This window comes from Pelecanus crispus, chromosome 14, assembly GCF_030463565.1.
Source record: "Pelecanus crispus isolate bPelCri1 chromosome 14, bPelCri1.pri, whole genome shotgun sequence".
NCBI lineage: Eukaryota > Metazoa > Chordata > Aves > Pelecaniformes > Pelecanidae > Pelecanus > Pelecanus crispus.
Window position 1 is genome coordinate 1,391,247 of NC_134656.1, and position 26,694 is coordinate 1,417,940.

General features: G+C 64.5%; 1 protein-coding gene across 1 annotated transcript; it reads right to left on the bottom strand.

The window, feature by feature from the left end:
- Window positions 1-2,460: 2,460 nt before the first annotated feature.
- On the bottom strand, window positions 2,461-10,280 carry RSPO4 (R-spondin 4). The gene is made up of 5 exons (XM_075721295.1): window positions 10,202-10,280; window positions 6,551-6,739; window positions 6,077-6,220; window positions 5,797-5,982; window positions 2,461-2,534 (listed from the first exon to the last, which is right to left on the bottom strand). The coding sequence occupies exons 1-5, from the start codon at window positions 10,278-10,280 to the stop codon at window positions 2,461-2,463; spliced, it is 672 nt and encodes a 223-aa protein (XP_075577410.1).
- Between the last annotated feature and the right edge of the window lie 16,414 nt (window positions 10,281-26,694).

Consider the following 26,694-nt stretch of genomic DNA (forward strand, 5'->3'; position numbering starts at 1 on the left):
CATCCCGCGGAGCAGAGCTCTCCCTCCCCGTGTCCCGGCTATTTATAACGCTGGAGGGAGCCAGGCCTGGATTTGGCTGCTCTGGCTGCGGGACAAGCCCATGGGGACCGGGACGGGGGCTGTTTCCCAGGCGGAGCTTGGCAAGACCCAGCCAGACCCTGCGCAGGGCTCGGGGTGCCCAGCTGCTGGGTGGGGGGTCCGCCGGGGGCTGGGATGGCTGCGTGTGATGGGCACCCACCAGAGCCGGGGGCCACGGCGGCTGCCAGCCTCCGTGCTGGGTTGGTTCTGGGCTGGTTCCCCTGCAAGGGGACAGGCACAGTGGTGGGGACAGGCTGGCACGGGAAAGCAGGCTTCCCTGGGCACGGGGATGCACCCGCGTCTCAGGAGAAGGTGCTTTTCTGCCAGCACGGGGGGCACGCGGCCGCACACCCCGGGCTGCTCGCACAGCCATGGGGCCAGGGAAGGGACCCCGCTGCCGTCCCGGTCCCGGTGGGATGGCCGGGGATGCTGTAGGCGCCGGTGCTGGAGCAGCTGGCGGGAGCAGTCTGTGGCACGGAGCAGCGCTGCCTAGCGAGCGGGGTGCTCCGTCCCCCCAAAGGAAAATGCTGGAGCTGCCGCAGGGCCGGTGTGCTCCGGTTGTGCCTTTGCAGTAACCGGATTACGCAGCTGGGCCTGGCCGTCGCTGTGCGGGGAGCCCCGTGGGACTTGGGGCTCTCGCTGCAATTAGCAACCGGCCGGATGAACCCCTCGGTGCTTCCCGGCGGCAGAGCGGAGCCCGGGATACCTGCGGTCCCAGTGCTGCTGCTTGCTCCAGCCACTGGCTCGGGCACTGAGCGATGCTGGCGATGCTTTAAATAAAACCGTTAAAATAAAATCTTTCCCCAGACTCCCCCGCGGTGCCCCCCGCCACTGGGAGCCATGCTGCGGGCTGCAGGCAGCTCCAGGTTATGGGATGGAGGGGTCCGATGCCGGTGGCTGCCTTTCCCCTCCGCTTCAAGGGTCTGGGGCTGGCCGTGTGCTGGAGAGGTTTGGGGGGCAAAGCTGCTCCCGCACCCCTGGCAGTGCCGCGAGCCGGCGCAGAGCCGGGCTGCCATGCCCAGCGCCTCTTCCCGCTGCCGGGGGATGCAGGGGCAACGCCATGGCCACAGCCAGCATCCCTGTCCCTCTCCGGCAGCGCCTCATGGAAATGAGGAAAACAGGGAGGCGAGAGGGATGCCAGAGGTTTAATACATTTATTTGACATTAAGCGAGCGGGGGAGCTGCTACGGCAGCTTCGTGCCAGCTCCTGGGGCCGGCTCGATGCTGACACCCAGCGCTTTCCCCCTGAAGGGTCTGTGCAGCCCTCGGGGCCCCCGCAGCCCCGACACCCCGCTGCCAGACCCGGCCCCCCTGCCCGCACTCGGAGCAGGGACGGGGGGCTCTGACCCCGGGAAACCCCCAAATACAGAGATGCCTGCGGCTGGGGCAGCAATTTGAGCAAAACACATTAAATATGCTGATACAGCCCCCTGTGCCTCATGGACGTCCACCGTTTATTTCTGCAGGCAATCGAGCGTGGCAGCCGGCTTGGTGGGATGGGCTGGCACGGCCGGCTCAGCACCCCCAGGTCGTGCTCCAGGTGATGGTTGGGAGGGGGCTGTGGTGGCTGCTCCCAGCGCATCCCGGCCGGGGGATGCAGGAGGCAGCAGCATCCCCTGCCCAGGCTCGCTGTTGCACGGTGTGGACCCCTGTCCTGGACCGAACGTGGCCACGGCCACCTCAAATTCCTGTGCCCACATCCAGCTGGGGACAGAAGCTCCTCCAGCCTTTCTGTGAGCCTGAGGACGGCAGGATTTGGCCCACGGTTGTGCCATTGGGGATGCTGAACACCAGGTCGGGCTGCCGTGAGCGATGGCATGGTCCCCAGCGGGGTCCCACCCCTGGGCATCCCGCTGCCCTCCGTGCCGGTGGCTGAGGATGGGGGACCCTCCCCGGCACCCAGAGCAGCTCGGTGGCACGCTGCGCACCCCCGTGCCATCAGGACCCCATGGGGACGGGGCACCTCGCAGCCCTGGGAGACGGTACCCAGGCAACCATCGTCTTCATCAGCGGGGTCCAAGCCCGGCACCAACCCCATCCCACCCGGCTGGAGCAAGGGAAGGGACGGAGCAGGCTGGGGGAGAGGGAAAAACAGAAAAAGAAAGGAGCCACCCCCTCCCCGAGCCCCAGGGCATTGCTTTGGACACTGCAAATTAGATTTTCTGAAAAGGAAATGTTTTACAGGCCATAAATTGTCTCAAAAGAAAATGGGGGGGGGGGGGGAGAAAATTGTGCAATTTTTTTGTGGATGGAAAAACAGGGGCGATGCGGCTGGGGCAGCACGGCGGGAGCTGGTTGGGAGCTCTCCGTGCCGCCGGCCGGCGGCACGGAGAGCTCCCGACCAGCTCCCGCCGTGCTACCCCAGTTCCCGTGCCGGTGCCGCTAGGTACCCGCGTGTGGTTCTGTCTTCGGCTTCTTCTGTCGCTTTTTGCCTTTATTTTTGGGTTCGGTTTTCTCTGGAACAGAAAAAGGAGGAGAAAAGGAGGCCTCGCTCGCTGGCCGGGGCAGCAGGATCCAGCCCGAGTCCCATCCATGGGATGCAGATCCCACAGCCTCCCCCGGGTGTTAGCACAGGACCCTCTTCCCAATTTGGGGGACCCCAGAGCCCCCCTCCAAGTCACCAAACAGCAGTGTGGGTCTGCAGAGGGTCCCGGTGTGCCGGCGGCATGGGCATAGGGACACCGATGCGTTGCCCTCCCGGCTCCCATGGCAGGACCCTAAATCCTGATACCCCCAAAATCTCCAGGAATGGGTTGGAGCCAGCTCAACCAAAGCAGGGGGGCTGCCCGGAGAGACCCCAGCTTCTCTCGGAGCAGGGACTGGGGATGTCGGAGCAGGACGGCGGCTGCACCAACGCCCCAAATTGATGCCGTGGCCATGCCCGGCTCTGCCGCAGTGCAGGGCTGTGCCTCCCCGCCGGAGAAGACAGTGCTGCCCACCACCGCGGGCTTGCACGGGACCCGGCCGAACCCCAGGAGGGTTTGGGCACGGTGGGAAGCGGGGTGGCCTCTGGGTGCATGCATGCATAGGTGCTAACGATCTCCCTGCGGATGCCCTCCCCGCGTAGATGCTCCCTGTCCGGGCGGCACAACCTACGCGCCGGCGGAGTCCGGCTGCGTCCCGGTAAGGCCAACCTGCCGACAGCTTGCCGGGGACTCGGCGCTGTGCGGTCAGGCGGTTGCGACCGAAATTTCTACGCACCCCGAGGGGCTGCCCCAAGTACCCTCCAGCTCCCGGCTCCGCCGGCCGAGGGGTCGGTGCCGGGACGCCAAACAGGGATGCAGGATAAGCCCCGCCGTGCCGCGGGCTCCAACGGGAAGGGGCAGCCATGCTGGGGAGCAGGACAGCTGCCCAAAAACCTGGCAGCTTCTCCTCCGCTCCTACTCCTGCGCCCACCCCGCACTCTCCTGACCCCAAGCCGGGCGACACAGGGGGGTCCGGCGCCGCTCTCCCCGCACAGCCCCTGCGCGAGGGGCACGGGGGCCGCGACCGGCCGGTGCTGCGTGCGCCAGGGCTGTTGTGGCCGATCCTTTCCGAGGGCTCCAGCTCTTTTCCTGCCCGGCTCTGTTTTTCGGCTCTGATCTCCCAGACAGTTGCCACCCACAAAGGAGAGGGCACAGCACGAACACCAAGCGTCTGGAGAACGCGGCAGACACACAAGGCAGATTTAAAGCAGCGTGAGGGGTTTTGTGCCTCGGCCAAGCGCAGATGCTTCTCCCTTCCAGCTGCCCCGGGATGGCTCAGAAGTGGTGGCACAAATCTCTCATCACACGGTCGGGTCCCGCTGCCTTTCCCTGCTCGCCCGGGCTGGGGATGTCTCGGCTGCATCAAGTGAACTCGCCGTCCTCCTCCGGCATCTGGATCCCATAACCCAGCACTTGGCCGGGCGGGCAGGAGCCTGGGAGCGAGGGCAGATGCGCGCTCCGCCACGGCCGGGACGCCGAGCAGCCTGCCCGGGAGCCGGCAGCCGGGCCGGGCTGCCAGACACGGAGGGGCTGCCCGCTCCTGCCTGCCCGGGCCAGGGCAGCAAGCAGCAGGGGCTGCTCGTGGGGCGCTGAAGGGATTTCCCTCTGCCTTCTCCGGGCCAGACTCAACTCCGGAGCTGATCCCAGCTAGCAGCCTCGAGCGAGGAGCCCTGCCATTCCCTGAGCCCATCCCCGTGGCCTCAGGGTTCCTGGCGTGCAGGAGTGGGTGCCCGGGCAGAGCCGGGGCACCGAGCGCTTCACCGGGGTGCCGTCGCCTTCCCAGTCACCCCATGGGATGGGGCATCTCGGAAGCGCCAGCACTGCGGTCCCCGCTGCCAGGACCCGCGGTGTGCCAGGCAGGGCTGGGCGCGGGCACGGTGCTGCAGGCACCCGCCCGGCACCGCACCGCGGGACACCGTGTTCTGGAGCAGCCTGTCCTCCCACGCCAAATTTGCCACATCAAACTGTCACCAGCTCTCCGGGTCCAGAGCCGGCACAGCCCGGCAGGGAGGGGAACGTCCCTGAAATCGATGCCACCTGGCACCCTGAAGCTGCGAGCTGGGGCCAGGGCTGGGATGCAAATGGGCTCTTCCGTGCTGTCAGCAGGAAAATGTTATTTATGACGGACGGTGCTGAGATGAAGCCGCTCTCCTGGCTCCGTGGCTCCAGCCCCAGCACACACGTCTTCTGTTATTGCCCCCCTTTCTCCATCCTTTTACTCTTCCTCCCCTCGCAGCCCTTTCCTCCGCTGCCCTCAGCTCCCAGCGCACTGGCGGTGCTGGCCGGCGCATCGCACAGCACACAGCGAGCCCACGGCTCCGAACTGCAAACCTCTGCACCGCTGGGGCCGGCAGCTCAGGCCCTACGGATCGGTATCTCATGCGATCTCCCTTTCTGCCAGTTAGTAAGCGGAGATTTATTAGAACAGCTTCGGTCCAGCCAGTTGCATCCAAAAATGACATCAGCCGCCTCCTGGTTCCCATGGCCGGCCATGCGCCTGTGCCTTCCGGCCAGACCCCGCGCCAGGTCTGGGTGCTGCGAGGCGTGGCGGGCAGCCCTGCGCCAGGGACCCCCCAGCTCGGGGGACGCGGTGCTGCCGCGGTGGGAGGAGGCGCAGGAGCAGGGGCAAACATCTGGCTGGGCGAGCCACAGCAGAGGACCCTGCCCGGGGGGTGTCTCCCAAAGCTTTGGCCATCAGCGATCCCCTGGGTGATGCCCCCCAGCTCCGCGAGCACTGACGGTATTTTGGGGGCTCGGATGTTTTTGCAGGAACCTCCCCTGTGAGTCTCAACCCTCGTTATTCACAACTGGGAGGCCGACAGCCGTGCCTTTTCCTTTGCAAGTGCAACAGGACGGGAGCTGGAGCTTGGCAGCCTCATCCCGCCGCGGCGGCTCACGCCAGCGCCTGTCCCAGCCCGGCAGTGGAAGGGACGCCGGCCAGTCCCAGGCGGTCTCGGGGGCTGCCGGGTGGGAGCAGCCAGCCTGGCACGCTGCCCGCGGGGGTCCCCGCCAGCCCCGCAGCCAGCACCAGCGCCAGCGCCGGAGCTGCTCAGCACATGTGCCTGAGACAGAGGTTTTCTCCAGAACTGCGCGATTACATCTCTCAAAATGCTTGAGAGATGACAGCCAGGCTCGCTGGCCGCTGCCGGACTGCCGCCACCGCCCCCCTCCCGCGGCGCGCCTTGGGGCTCGCTTCGCAGGGGCACGAAGCCACCCCCCGGGGCCGGGGGGCTGCAGGCGGTGCGATGCTCACCTCCCGGGCAGTGCTTCCTCATGCGGCACTTCCTCGTCTCCAGCAGCTCGGGGCAGGCAGCCCCCTCCTCCTGGGCGGCCCCCAGCACCTCCCGGACCCGCGTCTCCACACCCCACTTGCAGCCGCAGGTCCGGCCCTCGTGGGTGCAGGCGCTCCATGTGCTCCAGGGCCCCAGCTCGCACGTCTCTGCGGGGGACAGGGGCGCGGGGTGGGGATGGTGACCTTGCAGCACCAGGCACGTCCCCGGGGACCACGGGCACGGGGTGCAGGCGCTGCTTACCTTGGCACTCGCGGGTGCCGGGCTGCGCCATGGTGCTGGGGGGGCACTGCCGAAAGCACTGGCCTTTGTGCAAGTAAAACTTGTCTTTGCACTTCATGCAGAAGTCTCTGCTGAAGCAGCTCTCGCAGCTGGGCGACCTGCACTCTGCCGGGAAGGAGGGCTGGTCAGCCGGGCGAGCCCGAGGGCCGGCGCGTGGCGAGCCAGGAGCCAGCAGCCCCGGTAACCCACCGGGGACCCAAAAGCCCTTTGCAAACCTGCGGGGTCCGGGCTGCAGCTCTGGGCAGGGCAAAAGGGGAGGAAGCCCCGTGGCCCAGCCGCCCCCCAGCTCTTGCTGCTGCCACTGGCTCCGTGCCGCCGGCAACGCTGCGGGAAACGCAGCCGTCGCCCTTCCCGCGGAGCTGGCACCCGCAGGGCGGCGAGGGGAGGCGGGGGCACCGGGAGGAGCCGGGGGGCTCCGGCTGGCGCGGGACGTACTTGTGCATCTGTTGACCTCCAGACCCCGCACGCCGAAGTAGCCGGGGGGGCAGGTATGGACGCACATCCCGTACTGGCGGATGCCGTCCCTCCAGATGAGCAGGAAGAGCCGGTGGTGGCAGGTGATGCAGCCGTTGTCCTCCGAGCACAGGACGCAGCCCGTGCAGTTCTCCAGCAGGCCGGCGCTCGCTGCGGGGACAAACGATGGAGAGGGGCTGCGGCAACGGCTGCGGCACACGCGGGGAGGGTCCCGGCCCCGTGGCAGCCCCTCTCCGACCCGTGGGGGTGACAGCACTGTCCTGTCTCCCTGCAGACGCCTCCCCGCCTCCCTCCGCTCCCCAAATCTCCCCCCCTTCCCCAGGCTGGCAGCTCGGGGACGTGCAGAGCCATCGCTCCCCGCTCAGGCATCGCTGCCTCCGTCACCCCAAGGTCCCGGGCTGAGGGTTCGCCCCATGCCCAGCTCTGCCCGAGGGTGCCAGCCTGAGCCCTGTCCCTACACCAGCTGTGCACATCCCATGGGAAGCATCCTAACGCGAGCTAAACAACGGCTTGGTCAGCGGGTACAAATATGCTCTGACCCGGACTAATTAGTTGATGCCTGTTAAGTGTCAGGGCGCAAAGAGCATTTTGGAAATGCTCGAGAGAAGCCGAGACAAGGATCTGTCTGGTTGCTCAAGAGCCTCCGCCGCCTCCCTGCCTGCCTTTGCAGTGCTCCCAACCTGGGTGACGGCGGCCGGCCCCGAGGTGGGCTCTGCTCCCAGGGGCAAGGACAGGGAGCCAGCCCCCCGCAGCAGCCCTCAGCGGGGCCCATGGAGACCCTGCCGACCGCTGCTCCCACCCGAGCCGGCTCCCAGTGCCCGGAGAAATGCAGCCTGGAGAGACGCTGCTGGCGCGGGGGCATTTCGGGAGCTGGGTAGCTGAGCCCTGAGTACTGGGGGCTACCCATGCCCAGTGTCTTTTTGCACTCACAGGCCAGCTGGGCAACTCCATAAGGGGCCACCAGGCTCCTGCACGCTGGCAGCCGATGCTTTTGCTGCACCCAGCTGTGTTGGGAAGCGTTTGCTCGGCTCTGGCACCACGGGCTCCCCCGGGTGCTCCTCAGCAAGGGCTCGTGTTGTGCAGCGGTGACAGTGCCAGCAGCGCCGGCGCTGCACGCTCGGGCCCCGGGCTCCATCTGCCAGCAGATCTTAGAGCATTAAGGTGTTTTTTTGCGCGTAGCGAAGGCCTCGGGAGGTGGCTGCCCTGGACAGAGCAGAGCCCAGCACCTGCGGTTGGGACAGGCGGGGGCTGATGCGGACCCCCAGATCCAAGCCCTGGCAGGCACCGGGAGGGACCTGCCCCAGAGCAGCTCTGGTCCCCGCAGAGCCGAGCGGGCGAGGGCGAGCCAAACGAGCCGCCGCGCTGGGTGCCGCCTGGCACAGACACTGGTTTCAGCCCCGGGAGCGATCCCTGGCACTGATCCTCTCTGACCCCCGGGAGCTGACAGCAGAAGGGCCCCACAGCTGCGGTGGCCGGTGGAAAGCAGAGGCTGGTGCTGGGGAAGCCGGGGGAGATGCCGGCAGGCGATGCCTCGCAGCCCCGTGCGCCGGTCCCTGGCACAACTTCCCCTGGTGCAAGCCTGTCCCTGGTGCCGCGGTGCCATGGAGCTGTCCCCACGCTGGCTCGTCCTGGTCCCCTCGCCGGGGCACAGGGGTTTGGATGGCGGCGCGGTGCGGGGCGGCCGGGAGGCTTTGTTAGGGCTGCATCTGCTGGGAGCGCGCTAACGAAGCACCTTGGATCCATTAAGTTGTTATGGTCTCCGTTACATATTTACCAAACACTGACAACATTTGTGTTCCTGGCTGCAGCTGGAGCGGCTTCCCTGGAGACCCAGGGATTTACAAGCCTCTTTCCCTTCCCTAATTCTTTTTGATGACTTTTTTTTTTTTGCCGCTCTCCCTCCAACCCCCAACTGGGGCAGGGAAGGTGGGGAGCCCTGCGCAAGCTCTGGGGCCTTGTTCCCGTCACCAGGTTTAAAAATAGCCCCGTGGTGCGGACCCAGGGGAAGGCTCGGCTGGCCGGATCCCGCTTCTCCACCCCACGAGCCCCAGGGTTGCCGGCACGGCAGGGCTGCCGGCACGCGCCTCTGCCACTGGGAGCAACGCCGGGGAGCTGCTGCAGAGCCGGCGGAGGGCTGCGCCGCGCAACGGGACGTGGCGCGCACCGAAACTGTGGGAGCGGGGAAATTAGGGATACCTGGTGGGTTCGCCTCCTCCCAGCCGGCAGCGATTGCATCCCCGGGGCGCGGGGCTGAGCTGAGACGGGGGGCACACGGGATACCAGGGTGCCCAGGTGGGCGCTCCCCGCCTGGGCTGTGCCCGACATCAACGCGGCATCACCCATCGCTGCCCACCCCGAGCCCAGCTCTGCTGCCGTGGGCTCTGCGGGCACCGGGAGGCTCCCGGGCACTGGGCTGCCCAGACCGTCCCTCCACGGCAGCAGGGCATGGCTGTAGGCAGCTCCCGGCGGCAGTGGGGCGGCTGTGGGGTGCTGCAGCATCCCTCTCGGCCCCCGGAGACCTCACCAGCCCTTCTGCACTGGTTATACAGGGAGACAACACGTGTTCAAGGCAGGGAGCTGAGACCGGACCCCCGGGTGCTGCCAGGACCTGAGGCCCCCACGCATCCCATAGCATCAGGCTGCTCGGCACCAAGCGCCGGCAGCCGGCATGCTGGCTCTGCGGCAGCCCGAGCCCCTCTCGGTACCAGGCCGTTTCCAGCCAGCGGCATTTCGGCTGCCAGCCTGGCCACCCGCACAACCGCGTGCGCCCGCTGACTCCGCGTGGCTTTAACATGCAACAGCTGCAGGGAAAGCTGTCCGGGCTCCAGCCCCGGCCCCCAACGGCCCCAGTCCTGCCGGGTCCTGTCCCTACCCCGGCACACGCCGGTTCCAAAACCGACCTGCTCCTGGTGCAGAGCTGAGCGACAGCCCTGGCCCCGCTCCCCATGGCTGGTGGCACTGCCCGGCACTGCCTGGCATGGGGACACGAGCCGGTGCCTGATGGAGGGGTGCCCGTACCTCGGCACAGCCCTGTGCCCTGGCACCAAGCAGCGCTGGGCCGGTGCCTCTGCTCAGGGGAAGGACAGGGGGACAGGCAGTGCCTGCAGTGGCTCTGAGCATCCTTGCAGGAGGTTTTACACCCCGTGCACTTAATGCATTAAGCAGAGAAGGGAAATACTGGAAAATCAGCCCGTTCTGCACTATCCCCACTGTGCCCGGCTCTCCTGGGGTTTGCAAAGCTGGTCCCCTTGCCAGCCAGCGTCCCCCTGTCCCCTGCCAGCCCCGAGGGCAGGGCTGGCATCGAGCAGGCAACGCCATGGGGCTGGGCATTGCCTCCTCCACGCATCTACCCTGAGCCAGCCCCGTGCCGTGCGCCGAGAGGGGAATGCAGCCAGTCTCCGTCGGGGCCCGAGGGACCGGGTCGGGAGGATGCTGGCTCCCAGCTCCTTCCAGCCCTGCTCATAGATGAGCCCCATTTCACACCTTCTGCCCGCTCCGCGCAGGCAGCGCCAGCGGCTCCGGTGCTGGCAGGGGAGGCAGAGGCTGGCAGCCCCGCGTCCCAGAGCCGCCCCGCGGTACCTGAGCGGGACGAGCCGGCCGCGCGCACTGTACCTTGCTTCTTCCATCGGTTCTGCGTGAGCATTTCCATGGAGCTGATGAATAGCAGCAACATGAATATTATCCACAGCATCTGGGCAGGAGTAATTTCGGGCAGGGAAGAAATCAAATCATCCAAGCGGCTGGTGGGCTCGTCTCCTGCCAGAGCCAGCCGAGGGGTGGTGAGAGGGAGGAGAGCGGCTCTGGGCTCACAACATCCTACTCCGGCGCTGCCGCAGGCACGCAGCCGTGCTTTAAGGTGGCATGAGCCGTCGAGCGCCGGGAAGGCAGGGGCTGTCAGGCCAGGGGAGCACTCATGGTGGCGGGGAAGTGCTGGCAGCTCCGGGGAGCTCTGCCTTTATAGCCGGTGCCAGCCCCCTCTCCTCACCCCCGCCTTCAAAATAATAATAATAAAAAAAAAAAAAAAAATCCCCCAGCAGCAACAAAGCGACTCGCAAACAAATTGGCTGGAGTCCCCCCCGCCGGAGCGCTCCAGCCGCCACCTCGGCTGGGAACCGTCCCGCTGTCCCGCCGCGGTCCGACTGTCCCGCTGCCATCCCAGCGCCGGGGTCACGGCGAAGCCCCCTGTGATTTGGGGGGGGGTGGAGCCAGGCGGGTGACGCTGCCTGCGCCAGCCCCCCCCCCCCCGGGTTCAGCCCCCCGCTCCCGGCCCTGGCAGCCCCGGCAGGCCTGGGGGGGCCGGCGGCAGCCCCCGGGCAGGGCTGAGTCCCCGGCAGGCCGGCCGGCTGGGAGCCGTGGTGGGTCTCCGGCAGCTCCGGTGGCAGCTGCGGATCTGCCCTTGCTGTCCCCAGGATTGCAGCTGGCTCTGATTTTCCGAGCGCCTCGTAACTCACCTCCCTCCGAGCTGTGGGAGCTGCGCTGAGCCGAGCCCAGCCGAGCCGAGCCGCGCTGAGCCGAGCCGAGCCCAGCTGAGCTGTGCCGAGCCGAGGCGAGCTACGCTGAGCCGAGCCGTGCCACGCTAAGCCGAGCTGCGCTGAGCCAAGCTCAGCTGAGCTGAGCCGCACTGAGCTGTTCCCGGCTCCCACGCGGCCGCCCACGCCCCTTGCCCCGTGCAATGCTCCCCAAAATGCACCCCGGGGGGCTCTCGGTGTGCCCCGAGGGGGGTGCAGGACAGGAGGGGGAAGGGGCTCGGCTGCGAAACCTCGCTCGCCAGGTAGCCGCAGGTGAGCCACGGGTGCCGGCGCTGTGGGTCCCCATCCTGGGAGCTCCATGGGCTCACCCCATCGTACTGGCACGTGCCGGCCCCGTGCCAGGAGCCGTGCCCTGGAGCAGCCTGGTGACCGCCCCAACCAGAGCTCCGGGGCCACTGCTGACCACCCCGACCAGGGCTCCAGGGCCACTGGCCACCGCTGACCACCCTGACAGGGGCTCCAGGGTCACTGGCCACTACTGACCAGGGCTCCAGGGTCACTGGCCACTGCTGACCACCCCGACCAGGGCTCCGGGGCCACTGGCCACCGCTGACCACCCCGACCAGGGCTCTGGGGCCACTGGCCACCGCTGACCACCCCGACCAGGGCTCCGGGGCCACCGGCCACTGCTGACCACCCCGACCAGGGCTCCGGGGCCACTGGCCACTGCTGACCACCCTGACCAGGGCTCCGGGGTCACTGGCCACTGCTGACCACCCTGACCAGGGCTCCAGGGCCACTGGCCACCGCTGACCACCCTGACCAGGGCTCTGGGGCCACTGGCCACTGCTGACCACCCCGACCAGGGCTCCGGGGCCACTGGCCACTGCTGACCACCATGACCAGGGCTCCAGGGTCACTGGCCACTGCTGACCACCCTGACCAGGGCTCCAGGGCCACTGGCCACCGCTGACCACCCTGACCAGGGCTCTGGGGCCACTGACCACTGCTGACCACCCCGACCAGGGCTCCGGGGCCACTGGCCACCGCTGACCACCCCGACCAGGGCTCCGGGGCCACTGGCCACCAGTGACAGCCCCAACCAGTGCTCCGGGGTCACTCGCCACCAGTGACAGCCCCGACCAGTGCTCCAGGGTCACTGGCCACCAGTGACAGCCCCGACCAGGGCTCCAGGGCCACTGGCCACGGCTGACCGCCCCGACAACCGCCCTCAGCAGCACACCCACCCCCGGCATCAGCAAGTGCAAACCAGCACGTTGTGCCCCTCTCCTCCCCCCCGAGAGCACGCAGAGGGGGCTTCTGGGGCACACAGGACGCTGGCCCACCTGCCCGCCCCACACCCCAGCTGGCTGTGGGGCACAGGGAGATAAAAGGGCCAAGAATTGGCTCCCATCTTTTGGGGGAGACCCCAGCGTTTCTTGAGCTGTGCTGGCACGCTGCATCCCCGCTCGCTCCACGGAGAGGTTTGGGTTTGGACCCGCGTGGACCTCGGTCCTGATGGCTTCCAGTCGACCAAGGGGGAGTTTCTCTCTGCTTCACTCTCGCAGGGTGCACCGGTTTTACTGGGATTTGCTCCTGCAGGCAAGGCTGAGCCCAGCCAGAGCGGGCGCCTTCCCACCTGGGATGCTCTGGGTCTGCTTCACCTGGGAGGGGCACGTGGGCTGGGGCACCGCTGAGCACCAGCAAACTCATTGTACTGGGAGGGCCGCCCGCGGGGCTGCGGTCGCTGCGTCCAGCAGCGTCCTGGGGCATCCGACCTTGCCGAGGGAAAGCACATCGCTCTTCCTCTCCTCTACCCCCACGAAATTATTCCTCCTGCTCCTCTCCTCCCCCCAGCTCCTCTTCTCCCCCCAGCCTCCCTGACCGCCTCTCCCCACCGCTCCCATCCAGCACCACGGCGTTTCATTCCCAAAGAGTTAACGATTCAGACAACAAAGGAGCCATTTCAGACCCCTTGGGCCTCGCCGTAAGAAACCAGGAGTAATAACAGTTGGGATCGCTTTAGCATTTTTTTTTTTCCTAATGCCAATATGAAATAAATTGAAAAATTACCCATAAAATGCAGGTTTTCAGCATCTGGCTCAGCCTTACTTTCCATAAACAACCAAGCCTGCAACATGGCATCCCCATCACGGATCTGCATGGGCTGGGAGGGGCCGTGCGGGCATGGGCAGGGCATGGCGGCACCATCTCGGCACAGGAGCTGAGAAAAATATGGATATGGGAATGACGGTGCGGATACCTGAGTATCTCCGCTCGCAGGTGCTGCCGGCGATGGATGGCTGCGGCTACGGGTGCCTGGCTGCGCCGGCACCCTGGCAAGGCTCACGGCAGCTCCTTGCCCCGTGGCGGGGCCAGCCCAGCTCCCCAGGAGCTGATTGGGAATTTTCATTGTCTGGGCCTGGAAGGAAAACGCTGTGCAAGGGCCAGGGAAGCGCCTCATCCCCGGTCATGCTCTCCGGCTGCTGGCGCGAGCGAGCGGATGGCGGAGTGAGCGCTGCCAGGGTGAGCCCCCTCGCAGGAGGAGCGCGCTAATTAGGTGGCTCTCATTAGCACCAGGTCCTCAGAGACGGCAGGCAGCGATTTGCTCAGCTCATCGCCGGGCTGCGCAACAGCGCGGAGGCTTTGCCAAGGCCAGCAGAGCTGCGGGTGCTGGGTCCCCTCCAGTGGGTGCCGGGTGTCCCCAGGGGAGCAGAGAAATCCTCTCATTTGCCTCAATTTGCCTATTTATGACTACTCCTCTGAAAATTGCAGTGGGAAGGGATGATGTGCTGTCCACTGATTAATCAAGCGCCTGTTACCCCTCTGACGGCGTTTCGGGGGGCTGCGGGGGGCGGGGAGCCCGGCTGGCAGCGCCGGGGCGGCAACCACGGTGACTCACGGGCGATGCCGGGGAGCAGGGCTGATCCTGCGGGCGCCGCTGGCAGCTCCCGGCTCCCTCACGCAGCCCCGCTCCACGCCAGCGCAGAGGGAATGAAATGTTCCTCCTCTGTCTTCCAAAGGGAGAAAGTGTCCAGGAAGATAATTTGGAAAGTTTGTTTGACACTTGAGCACGCTTTCATCTTTGGAAAAATCTTGGTGACCCTCCAAGGCAGCACCGCCTGCTTTCCGGCACGTCCAGCAGCCCGGGGCATGCGCCCATTGGCACCACCCCAGGGGCCGTTTTTGGGGTGCCCAGGGCTCCGGAGGGGATAGCGTGGTCCCGCCGGGGCTGCGGGTCAGCCAGGAATGCTGGCACAAAGGATGCTGGCACCGGGATGCAGGCACCAGGGATGCTGGCACCAGGATGCAGGCACCAGGGATGCTGGCACCAGGGATGCTCCTGGCCAAGGCAGCAAAGTGAAAATGAAACGGTCGGAGCTGGCTGGCAGTGGGGGGGAGAAGACATCAAGGGGCAGCGGGACGGAGGGAGCCCCCGGACGAAGGCAGGGTTTTCTCCCCAGGTGCAACGAGCTTCCCGCAGCCGGAGCGCTGGCGCGGCCGCCGGGAGGGATAGCTTCTCCAGAGCAGGGGCCCTCGTGCATCCCAGGCGATGAATGTGGGTTTGATCAGGGGAGGGTTTGAGCGGATGGTAGTGGATAAGGAAGAAAAATATTTGGCATTCCTCTCCCATCATAACAAGCCCAGATGCTTGGACGGTGGCAGCCCACTTCCCACAGGAATGGAAAGTCACAGCCGCTCCCCGCGCCAGCTCGGCAGAGGCCCTTTCCCCCGCGCTTACGAAATGCCGGCTCCACCTAACGCCGCGGCCCTCGCCAGGCATCCCGTGGCACAGCTGCCTCCGTCACCTGGGTCCCCGGCGGTGGCACCGCCCGCGACTGAGACAGAGCTCGGGGCTCAGCAGATGCACAGGGAAATGCGCTGGGAAAGGCCGAACTGCGGATTTACTGCCCGTCCGGGAGCCTGGTGCGGCTGGGCACTCCTCCCCGTGCCGGCGTATTGGGAACACCTGGGCCAGCACAGCCCCAGGAGGGAGGAGAGCTCCGGCGAGGCCAGCGCCGCAGGGAGCCGTAATGGGAAGCAGCTCCTGCTTGGCCGGAGCTGGTGGGAGCAGCTGGGCTCTGCGCAGCGGGAGGCAGCTCCAGCCTGCCCGGTAGCTCCTCTCGCCGCCTCCAGCGCCGGCACACAGAGCCGGTGAGGCCGCTTGGTGCCGGGATGCCGTCGGCTCTCCCAGGCAGGGAGGATGGTGTGAAGGCGGCTGACTTCAGCTCTGGCATCAGCCGAGCGCGCCAAGCAGCTCGCGGCACGCTCGCACTCCTCCCCCTCCTCCTGCCGCGCTCCGGCTGGTCCTGGGTCTGTGCCACCCGCCAGTCCCGCTGCTCTCGGGGGGACGCAGCACCCCGAGAGGTTTAAGGTTTGCCTTAAATCAAATCTTTCATCCCGGAGAGAGCACGGGAGCTCCCGCTCCCCTCCCGCTAGCACGGCTCCTCCGGCTCAGCTCTGGCCCCAGCCACCGGTGCGGCTGCGCAGCCTCCGAGCGCTCCGGCTGCCAAAACAGAAGCAAATCCCAAAGTCGGAATTGGTGTTGAGCAGCGCCGAAGGCCGAGGGGCAGCAGAAAGAGGAGAGGGAGCCGGGAGGAGGAAAGGGAAGGCAAGCGGCGAGGTGGGAGGGAAGGTTTGGTGTCGAAACCAAATTCCTCGTCCGTGCCAGCAGAGCAGATTTCCAGTGTTTATTTTATCTCTTTATTTGAGCCCCTTTGAGGCAGAATATATTAAATGGCTTGACTTTATATAATGGAAATAATTGAAACAATACTCCTGCTTCCCAGCCGCAATTTGTCGTGATTTCAGCCAAGAGTGGCCAGCCTCCTCTAGGTGGTGGGGACAGCCACCGCCGTCGGCGCTTGTTCGCTGGTTATTGTTGACACATGTCAGCGTCGCCTTCCAATTTCCGTACAGCTGTCAGAGCGGGAAAAACACCACGGCGGCTCGTGCGGGATGGGCTTGGCGCCGGCTGGCACCAACGGGCTCACCGACAGGCTGCGGGAAGGGCATCGCCCCGGCACTGGGGCTCGTCTGCTGTAACGGGGCCGGTGGTTGTGGCTGAGCCGGGATTTCTCGGGGAGAGGTGGCGTTTGGGCAGCGCTCGCAGGTAGCCGGGAGATGGGGATGGTGGAACGAGGCGAGCCCTGGGAGGAAGGAGGATGCGCTCGCTCGCTGCGTGAACCATCGCACTTAGACCTCGGTATTCACCAGAGAAGGTGAAAGAAAGAGATGGACGTGAAGGTTGGGGGTTCTTGAAGGTTCTATTCAACTCCTCCCCAGCAGCGGGCAGGCGTCAGGGCAGGGTGTCTGCAGAAAGCCCCCCCCCAGCGCCAGCATCCCCGTGGGCAAGGGCTGGCACCGAGCGCCATCCTCGCAGCTGACGTCAATCCCCATCCCACGCGTGCCACGGAAACTGCCATCTCTACGTGTCAGCTGAGGAGCAGCCGAGCTGGGCGGACAAAATAAGAGCAAACACGATGGCGAGAAGTCCCCCATGTTGAGCCGGGCCATAAATCCAACTACCCGCTGCGCAGCACCCGTGGGTGTCCCGGGGAGAGCTGATGGGAGGTGAAACTAAAAGCAAAAGGCAGGAGTAGTCTTCGGGGCATGGAGACACGGCGTAAAAATTGCTCAGAAATCTCCTTCTGCCACTGCAGTGATTCCACCTGCCCCCGGCTTTGGGTAGTGGGGGCTTGTGGAAGCTTTTTCTGAGAAAAGGCAGGGAGGTGGGCTGCACGGTGCAGGGTTGGGAACCTGGGGCTTGGACTAGTGGGACCGGGCTTTTGGAGAGCCTGGAAACCTGAGATTGTGGCATTTCTGCAGATTATTTTGCTACCAGAGAGCCAGGATTCCCCAGGGGAGATGGGTGCTGCCGCCACACCTACTGTGCCCCTCGCCCCGGCACGGCCGGCACCACTCTCCCGGCAAAGCCAAAGTGTCAGCGACCACGGGACATCCTCCTCTCCGCCGGGCACAGCTATCAGCTGCCTCTGGCTTTCCTAGCAGTGAAAATCATGTGTTTGTTACTGGAAGAGAGCAAGCCAGTGGTATTTTAGTAGCTGGCCCTCTTCTATTCTCCTAAGAATAATTTACGCCAAATTCCAATTGAATCTCTTTTAATATTTGTGCTATTTAAGGAAACTATTGAGAAAGACAGATGGAAGCATCAGTCAGATGGATGTTCCTAGCTCCACGTGAGACAGCACTCAGAAGTCCTGTCCTTTTTCAAATAATTTTAATGTGACTACTTGGTTCCCTCTTGCACATAATTCCCCAGGACGGTAAATCCTTTGACTCCAGTGGATGACTCTCACCAGCTGGAATTCAGCAGAAGACAAAGGCTTTAGGCAGGCTCCTGGTCCTGGATGGGGAAATTCCCCCTGGCAGCCGCAGAGCCCAGGAAGGGCTACGGAGGGAAGCGCCACGCTTGTGGCTCCGGCACCCACGGCCATCGCTCGCCTTCACCGGGCCAGCCCGGCATGTTCCCCGCTGCAGCCATGGCTCCCGGTGCATGTGCTGCCGGCGAGGGGATGCGGTGCAGAGGCTGGCGGTGCCCCGGGGCAGCCGGGGGCAAGCGAGGTGCCTGTCCAGGTGCCCACAGGGAAGGCAAATGCCGGGTGTGTGGCTATACCAGCACATGCCAGGGCTGAGAGCCCGGTGTCGGTGTTAGCATCGCCCGGCCCGCCCGGCTGGGACTCAGCTGCCGAAGGCTATGATGCTGTGTCTCCATGTCAGAGCTTAGTTTTAAGCCATTTTTCTTAAAATCCAACCTCCCCGTGTCAGCTCTGGTCACCGCCGCGGGTTCTGCTGGCTGCAGCTGAAGTTGGACCCTTAGCAGCACATCTGACCCTCATGGACCCGCTGGCAGCAGGATCCGATTTGTACCGTGACCGAAGCCGACGGCTCCTCGGCTCCTGCCTGCCCCGGCCAAAACCGCACAGATGTGCTCGTGCTTTGGACAGCAAGCCAGAAGGAAATAGCACGTCCTAAGGGCTGTCTATGAGTTAGTCCTATGATGGGCCCTGCTGCATGGGCATGGGGACGGGAAACACCCGGGCAAATGTCCCCAGGTGCAGAAAGCCGCGGGGCGGCCGGGTGGGCTGAGGGCTGGGAGCTGCCCCTGCCCTCAGCCGCGCTCGGGGTCTGGGAAAGGTTTGATTTCACGCAGCCGAGTGAAGAAGCGGCCACACACCTGCTCTGCCATCGCCGTGAACGCAGCCCCAGCCCTTGGCATCGACATCGTCGGTAGAGCCGCCCTGCACGTCCCTGGTCCCCGGCGCATCCTGCCCCATCCACGGGAACCGGGGCTTTGGGTGTCCCACGGGGACATGGGTCCCTCCTCGCCTTCCCAGCCTTGGGCTCCATCCTCACCCCGCTGACATCCCCGGGTCCCCGTGCCCGCCGGGCACTGCCTCCCACCCTCTCCCTCCGGCACAGCCTGGGGACGCGGCACAGCCGGGGCCAGCCCGGACCACGGTCACCGGCCCTGCAGCGGCTGTCAGCACCCCAGGGACACAGGGACGGGAGCCCGTCACCACCGAGGGGCCGGCGGCCTTGTGTCACGGTGGCTTACAAAGGCTTTTCTCAGAATTAATAACAGGAGGGACACAAATTTTAATATTTCTGAAGTGAAAATAGGGTGATAATTGTATTTAGCCGACATTCAGGAAAATTATTACCACCTGGCGGCCCCGTTTGCGGCTGACGTCAAAGAGCACCATAAACCAACGTGGATTTTGGAGAACACCATGAAAAAAAAAAAAAGAAGGAAAGAGCAGAAATTGCAAAGGGCAGCCCTTTGTGTTAACCAAACCCCAAGGGTCAGGAGCCATCCCGGGACGCTGGACAGAGCCGGTCCCCGGGGTCTGTCTGCCATTAGGAGAGGAATTTTACTAACGCACAGGAGTGCCTGGGGATGTGGTGCCCACAGGTCGCTTCCTCCATTGCAGGCAAAGCCGTGGAGAAAAATATTCCATTCTCTTTTGTCTTTTTTTTTTCAGCCTTTTATATCCTGTTTATGCCACTAACAAATTCAATTTTCAGGAGCTGGAATAAAGACAAAGTCTGAGCCGTTTAAATCGCTGTTGGGTTGTGGGCAGCTCCCCTCCAGAAGCACACAGAGGAAGTTCGCCTTTGCCATCATCCCGAAAAGCGCCGAACCGCAGGAGCAGGAGGAAAAGGGGCTCGGGGTGGGCGAGTGGAGCCGAAGCACTGCCAGGGAGGGTGCCAGCGGGGCCCAGCCTGCCCCGACCCTCGCGCCGGCCCCCGAGCATCCGCGTTGCTGCAGCTGGAGGAGGGATGCAGGGGCACGGTCCCCGGCCGGTCCCCAGTGCCCACGGCCGGGCACAGAGCGGCTGCGGCAGGCTCTGGCTGACGGAAAGAATTCTTCACTTGGGAATTCGAGCAAAAAAGATCAAATGAAGGAAAAATGTATGCCGTGCTGTGAAAGCAGGAAAAGTACGTTTCCAAACATCCTGAGTCTCCTCCCTGCCCCGCACGCACTCCGGGTGCTCTCAGCGTGCCGTCTCTCCTCCCCACGGCTCAGGGAAGAGTGTAAGATACTCCAAGCATACAGCGACAGTTTTCGATCATATTTTCTCCTACGGTTTTCAGCTCAGGGATTTCCTCAGGCATAGCTGGTGTCTTTGTTTCAAGACAATCTCCATTCCCTGCACCGTCACTGCAGCTCCAGTGCCACCAGGTATTTACGGCTCCCCAGCCCGGGGCAGCAGCTCTGTCCCGGCTCAGAGGGGACCGCGGCAGGGAGGGACGCCGTGACCCAGCACCCTCGTCTCGACCGCTCTGTCCATCCCCGCTCTTCCCTGGCTGTTTGTCCGGCAGCACCGAGCCAGCCGCCCGTCGCGGCGGTGAAGCTCCAGCACCTTCCTGCAGGCAGAGGGGCCCTCCTGCCGTGCCCCCAGCCCTGGCCCAGGGATGCTCCGGGATGCAGAGGGTGAACCCGGTCCCAAGGGAGCCGATGCTGCTCCGAGCAGGCACAGCCCCTCAGGGACGGGGACTGAACCCATGTCACCTCTTTGCAGGAGGAGGGATGCTTCCATGCCGGGCTGTGCCCAGGACTCTGCTTTGCTTTGGCTTTTCAGACATCCCCAAGAACAGGGGTCCCCGGGGGCAGGGGTCTCCGGGGTCCCGGCACAGCGGTGCTCACCCGCCAAGGGCCAGGAGCAGGGCTGCGCTGCGGGAGCTCGGCTGGTTCCAATCATCGGCGTTGGGGGAAAATACCATAATATTGCGATAAAAGTGATGTGTGGCACTGCCTCCCCCGGGTGCAAAATGCCTCCTCCCATGGGGAAAGGGGGTAATTAGAGGTTACTGATGTTTTAGGCTCTTTAACAATGCTGGTTTGCTAAGTTGAGCCCCCCCTGGAAGACCACACAGCAAACCCTGTGCTCCCAGCAGATGCCCACCGCACCTCCCGCCTCGCCCCGAGCCTCTCCCAGCCAGCCCAGCCGGAGCGGGGCCAGCAGCCCTTCCGTGAGCCGAACCTGCTCCAGCTTCGCTTGCTCCCAGTTTCATGGGGACGTCCGTCTGTCCCCGCGTGGGGACGAGCCCCGGCTCGTGCAGCTGATTGCAGGGCTGGGTGCACCCAGGTTTGCAGGGGGTTCGGGGTGCGCGCGGTCCGTGGCCATCTCGGCAGCATCGCATTGAGTTCCAGACTCAACCAAACAGCTGGAGACCACTGAGACCTCAAACAAGTAGGATCTGATTTAATTTTTTTTTTTTCTTTACATAATTTTTTTTCCTGAAAAAAAAGAACACAACTCATATTTCCTGTTCATGAGAAAGGAATTTGCCAGCGCGCGGCGGGGAGAGCGATGCAGGGGGTCCCTCGGCTCGGAGGAGCCACCTCCCTGAGTCTCCAGTGACAAAGAGGGGCCGGGAGGTGCCTGGCAGGGGCAGCTCCACATCTGGACACCTGCAGAGGTGCACGGGACGGGGAGGCCGAGCCACGGCAAAGGCTCCAGCTCCCTAAACCGGGATGCTGGGAAGCGACAAGACAGCACGGCCGGGCCGGGGCTCGAGCCCCAGCGCTGCCAGGGTCTAAATGCCTCGGCAAAGAGGCAGCGGCTCTCAGCCAAGGCTTCGTGAAGGAATTTCAGAAAGTTCTTGGTGTGGCCTCTCTTTCCCTAGAACAGATCAAGAGCTGGGCTCCGCTCTGCTCGGCAATCCTCTCCCTTCCCTTTGCCAAGTTCCCCAGCAGGGCCAGAGGAGCAGAGATGAGCTGAGCTGAGCTGAGATGAAATGAGCTGAGCTGAGCTGAGCTGAGCTGAGCTGAAATGAGCTGAGCTGAGCTGAGCTGAGCTGAGCTGAAATGAGCTGAGCTGAAATGAAATGAGCTGAGCTGAGCTGAGCTGAGCTGAGATGAAATGAGCTGAGCTGAGCTGAGCTGAGCTGAGGAGGCCTCAGCACCCTGAGGCTGGGGAGAGGGTCTGCACGGGCAGAGGAATGGGGTGCTCAGAGGGACCATCAGGTCAGGACTTGCATCCCTGCATCCCAACGTCCTTGCATCCCCACATCCCTGCATCCCCGCATCCCCGCAGCTCCGCATCCCCACAGCCCTGCATCCCCATATCCCTGCATCCCTGTATCCCTGCATCCCCACATCCCCGCATCCCCACATCCCCGTGCCCTCGCGTCCCTGCCTCTCCACATCCCTGCCTCCCCGCAGCCCTGGGAGGCCGTGCTGTTGCGCTGTTCCCAGCTTATTCAAACACCCTCAGTCATTCTTCCCAGTTGGCCGGTGCTGCTGGTTCTCCGGTAGCATCCTACTGCACTGGACAACTTTGCCGTGCGCAACCCTGGCATCTTCTCGCTCTCGATCGAAGTGACGCATTCACTGAATTCTTCCTTTTCCTTGTTATTAATGGAGAAATCCTGTCGCGTAATTATTTTCCACATCAGCCGCCCGTTTGCTCCCATAGGGCTGGGAGGAGCCCAGCCGCTCCCTCCCCTCTGCCACGCTGTGCCGGAGAGGCACAAACCAGCCGCTCCTGCCGACCCCGGCGCGGGGAACGGAATGGCTGCATCCGGACCAAGGCCCCTCGCCCGGGGACGGGCACCCGGGCACTGCGGGGACTGCAGAATACGGAAAGGGAGTCCTTGTCCCCGGTCCCCCAAGCCCGGGGATGATGCTGCCACGTTTTTGGGTTTCCCGCTGCCTCCAGTCCCTGTCGCCAGTGCTGCCAAGCCCCCGGAGACCCTCGGGAACACCGAGGGGTCCTGCAATTGCACCAAGACCTCCACTACCCCCTGCCCCTGGCCGGCAGCAATGCTCCCGCTGCGGCTCTCTCCCAGACCGTCGCCGGACACTGGCACAGCCCCGGCACGCTCCGTGCCAGCGCCGCAGCCGGGGCACCTTCCTCCTGCCCCCGGCCGAGCCGCCGGCCCCCCCGGGCAGGCTGCGGAGGGGAAGCCGTGCCGGAGAGGGGCGGGAGGCGGCGTGCCGGGGGTCCCGTGCCGGGCGCTGCCATGGACCTGGGTGCAAAAGCCCCTGGGGGAGCGGCGGCAGGAGGCCGGTGCCATCGGGGTCCCCGTCCCCATCCCCGTAGCGGGGTCCCCCTGCGCGTCCGGGGGGCGAGGGCGGCTGCCGGGTGGAGCGGAGCAGCAGCGTCAGTGCACGGCCGGTTCCCAATTTGCACCAGCCTGAAACAATGACGATGACAGTGGTAGAAATAAAGAGATGAAAAATGTGTCTGCGATTTTAATGAGCTGGAAACACCCGACGCAGGGGACGGAGGGGTGGGAGGGCGGCTCCCGGCCGGCCATCGCTGCAACGCTGCGCGCCCCAGCAGCGAAAGGGGTCCCTAATGCTTCCAAGATGTGGAGCCCTTCGCAGGGGGCAGCTTGGCTTTCTGCAGCACTCGCAGCTTGGGGGAATAATTGGGGAGATTATCGTGTTGGAAATCGTTCGCAGGGGAGGGCGGCTTCATATAGCTCGGCTGCAGGCTTTCATGTCTGCACCAAACAATTGCTCCGGGTTGGAAACGCAGGCGGAGGGTCGGCGGAGCCCCACGGCCTCGTGCGAGGCATCCCCGCTCCGATCCGGCACCGGGAGCAAAGGAAAGGGAAAGGCCGGGTTGTGCGACTGGTGGGAACAGCCTCGGCAGCCGGCCCCGTGGGGCGGCAGGTCCCGTTCCAGCACCGGCTTCGGGGCAGCCGGCTGAATGTCTCCCAGCCCCGGCTCCCGGTGCGTGGCAGGGCCAGGACGGAGGGGGAGCAGGAGGGGGGCATCCGTGCCAGACCCTCCCCGGCACCTGCGGTAACAGAGGCGGCGGCGGCTGGTCCCAGCGCCAGCCCGCGGCTGGTCACCTTTTTGGGCTCTTCTCCTTTCCTCCCTGGGATTTTGTCCTACTTTTTTTATTTAAAATTTTTCATAGTCTTTTAAACCCTGTAAAAATTTAATACAAAGGAAATTAAAAAACCCAGAGGAACTATTCTCAAAATAATTTCACAATCCGCACATATCCCTCAGCAAATTTAATTTGTAGGAAATAAAGAACAAAATATGACAATAAAGGGCTTCTAAACAAATCCTAATGCTTTACATGTGTAAGAGCAAATGCCGCGCCTGTGTGCAGGCACCCGGCGGAGGTGGGTGGCGCGGGGGCCGGGGGCCGCGGCTCCGCCACCCCCAGCCTGGCCAGCCGGTGCTGCCGGGGTCCCTGCTTCCCGGGGGGTGGGGGGGGATTTGCAGGAGCTGGGGGGTGGTTTTGCTGCCCCAAGCATCGCATCAAACCATGGCCCCTGGCCGAGCGCGTCTTCCTCGTGCGCTGGCAGCGGTGCTGCGAACGCGTCCCACGTCGGCAGCCCGGATCCTGCCCGGTTTGGGGCAGTTTCCTACCAGTTGACGCGGAAACCTTCGACGGACGTGGATCAGGCCCTGCCAGGGTCTCAGCCCCACCGGAGGATGCTCCGGGCACACGGGGTGAGCTGGGGACCTCCTGCCTCACAGCAGCGCCCGGTGCACGGCTTCCCGGGGGCCGCCCAGCACCCTGGGGGCTTGGCGACGCGGGGGCACGGGTGCTCGCTGCAGGCCCCGTCCGCGCCGCTCCCCCGCGCGCACCCGACATTGCCCGACCCTGCAAAGCCATCTCCTTCCCCGGATGTTCTTTGTCCAGCTTGTGGCCCTGCCTCTCCCCCTTGGTTTTTTTCCCCCTTCTTTTAATAAACCTGGCACCTGGAGGAGAATTTTCCCTTTAAACACCCAGCCTCCTGTTTTAGTGACTTTGATTCTGTGCCTTAATTAGCAAACTGGAAAAAATGTCAATCGTTACCTACCGCGGGCACACGTGTGCCGCCGGCTGCAATGGCAGGGGGTGCTCCCCCAGCGCTGCGCACACAGCCCTGCGCCCTCGGGAAGGGCGAATGCCGGCGGCGGGGGCTGCGACACCCCCCACCCTCAGCCCAGCGGATAAAACCCACCCTGCGATGGGATTTTGCTGCCTCCACTCCCTCCCCAGCAGTGCTCGGGGTCTCACTGGCAGGTCGCTGCTGTCCTGGCGCCCCGATGGCTCTTTCCTGGCTGCATCCAGGATGCTGCGGCATCGGCGGCCTCGTACGAGCAGCGGAGCGGGGCTGGAGCGGGGCGCAGACCTGTTTTGGCAGGGGGCTGTGCATGGCGGGGCCGGTCGACGCAGGCGTTGCAGCTCAGCCTGGCTCCCTGCACACGGAGACGCGGTCCTCCCCGCTCCGTGCCGTGCTGAGGGTCGCGGGGCAGAGTCACCCCGACCCTTTTGCTAGCAGGGAAATAGGGGATATTTGGGGGTTTTCACCCAAATTGCTGTTGCACTGCTGCACCCACGCATGGGCGCTGCTCTGGGGGGGATCTGGGTGCTCTCCCTTGCCCTGACCCCCCCGTCCCGTACGGCTAACCTCGCCAACTCACCATGGGCCAGCCCAGCCCACCGTGACCGGACCCCCTTCTCCCCCCTCGCCATCCCCAGCCCCACCGGGCAGCACGTTGGGCTGGTTTTGTCGGGGAATATTCACCACCAGCTCCTCAGAAGAAAGGCAAGCGCTTACCCAACAGCACTGCGCCGGGAAGCTGATACTCCCCGAGAACATTGCTTCATACCATCCGTGCGTGCCTGGGATGGGGAGAAACGCTGGGGAGCTGCAAACGACATCCAAAAATGAATGTACTGTCTGCAGCAGCGCCGGGGCAGCAGCCTGGGGGAAGCGACCGCCATGTGTCATGGAAGGAACTGCAAAGGAAAGGGTCTTGTGAGGATAGCGGGAGCTGCACCGCGGGAGCAGGCTGTGCCATCCCGGCGGCTCCGTGGGCTTCGCACAGCCTCTGAAGTGCTCCAGGACGAGCTCGGGATGGGACCAGCTCTTCCTCCGCGTGCGGTGCCTCCTCCTCCTCCTTGCCCCCGTGGAGGGAAGGCGCTGCTGGCCCCAGGATGCTGCGGTGGAGTCCCAGCCCCGGGGCAGCATCCACGCGTCCCCGCCTTTGATGCTCTCCACAGCCGACGCGGCCTCAAGGCATCCCCCGCTGTACCCCAAGCAGGGAGCAGTTTTGCATCCCGGCTTTGCCGCCTGGCCCCGGGCAGCGAGTGGAGGCAGCGCCCGCGCAGGCAGCGCAGACAGGCAGCTCGTGGGCAGGGCGCTGCCCGTCTGGGCGCTGGGGCGGCCCGGCAGCCAGCTTGGTCCCCGCTTTGATGTGGAGTCCCTCCGGCTCCGCACAATGCAACCCGGCTCAGCCTGCAGATTGGGGTGGGAGTGAAGCAAGGGTGATTGATTGTCTTGTTTTGTTCCTCCAAGGCTGTCCCAGGCCGTTTGGATTCACGTCTGAGGTCCCTTGAGATTTGGGGGGGGGGGGGGGACAGCAGCATCCACCCAGGCTGCAGGGATGGGGCTGGTGGGGTGCAGGCTGCGGCCGGGGGCAGCGGGTCGGGGGACTGAGGTTGCTGCTGCCCTCCGGGCTGCTGGCTCAGGTGGTTTGAGCGCTCCGTGCCTCAGTTTCCCCATCACCACCACCCCTTAGGAAGGTCTTGGCGTCTCTGGATGACACACGTCCCGCAAAACCATCCCCGTTACTCTCAGGCGTGATGGGCGTCCCCTGAATTAAGGCAGGCAAAGGGAGTGCAGGAGCCCGGCCGAGGGTAAAGCTCATTAGGACTCGAGCATGTTGACCTCTGAAAAATTGAGTTTAGCTCCATCCAGTTGATGAGTCACGACTGTGTTTGTGCGTCGCGCTCCCTGCAAGCAAGGTTTCCACCACAGAGCTAACAGGCTTTTCTGGGAAGCACTGGGACTCTGGGGCTTCCTAATTATTTTCAAACCCTATTGGCAGCCTCCCTCCGATGGGGATTATGCCTGCTCGAAGCACAGCACTCAAGCATGTTCCGAGTCCTGAAAGTGCTAATTGACTTTACGTTTGGCCTCGCTGCTGAGAGCCTGCTCTCTCGCAGCCCCGGTCCCTCCTCCTGCTACTGCAGCGAGCCTGCCCGCATGTGGTTTGAATTTCTTCCCTGGAGAAAAACCCCCTTTCTCCTGCCTCGGTGTCATCTTCCCCTGGCATTGAGTTTGGGGGAAATGAAGGAGGCCAAATTTTCATGGAGTGACTACCTCCCCTCTCAAGGCAATGACAGGAGCCCCATGAAAGCGAGG

Bases quoted from the DNA above. Each gene is read 5' to 3' on its own strand.
- RSPO4 (XM_075721295.1), bottom strand. From the start codon at position 10,280: ATGCTGTGGATAATATTCATGTTGCTGCTATTCATCAGCTCCATGGAA. The intron at 6,740-10,201 runs GTACAGTGCGCG...TTGTCCCCGCAG, and splicing joins GAACCGATGGAAGAAGCAAG to CGAGCGCCGGCCTGCTGGAG. The intron at 2,535-5,796 runs GTGAGCATCGCA...TTTCTGTTCCAG, and splicing joins GAGGAAGCACTGCCCGGGAG to AGAAAACCGAACCCAAAAAT.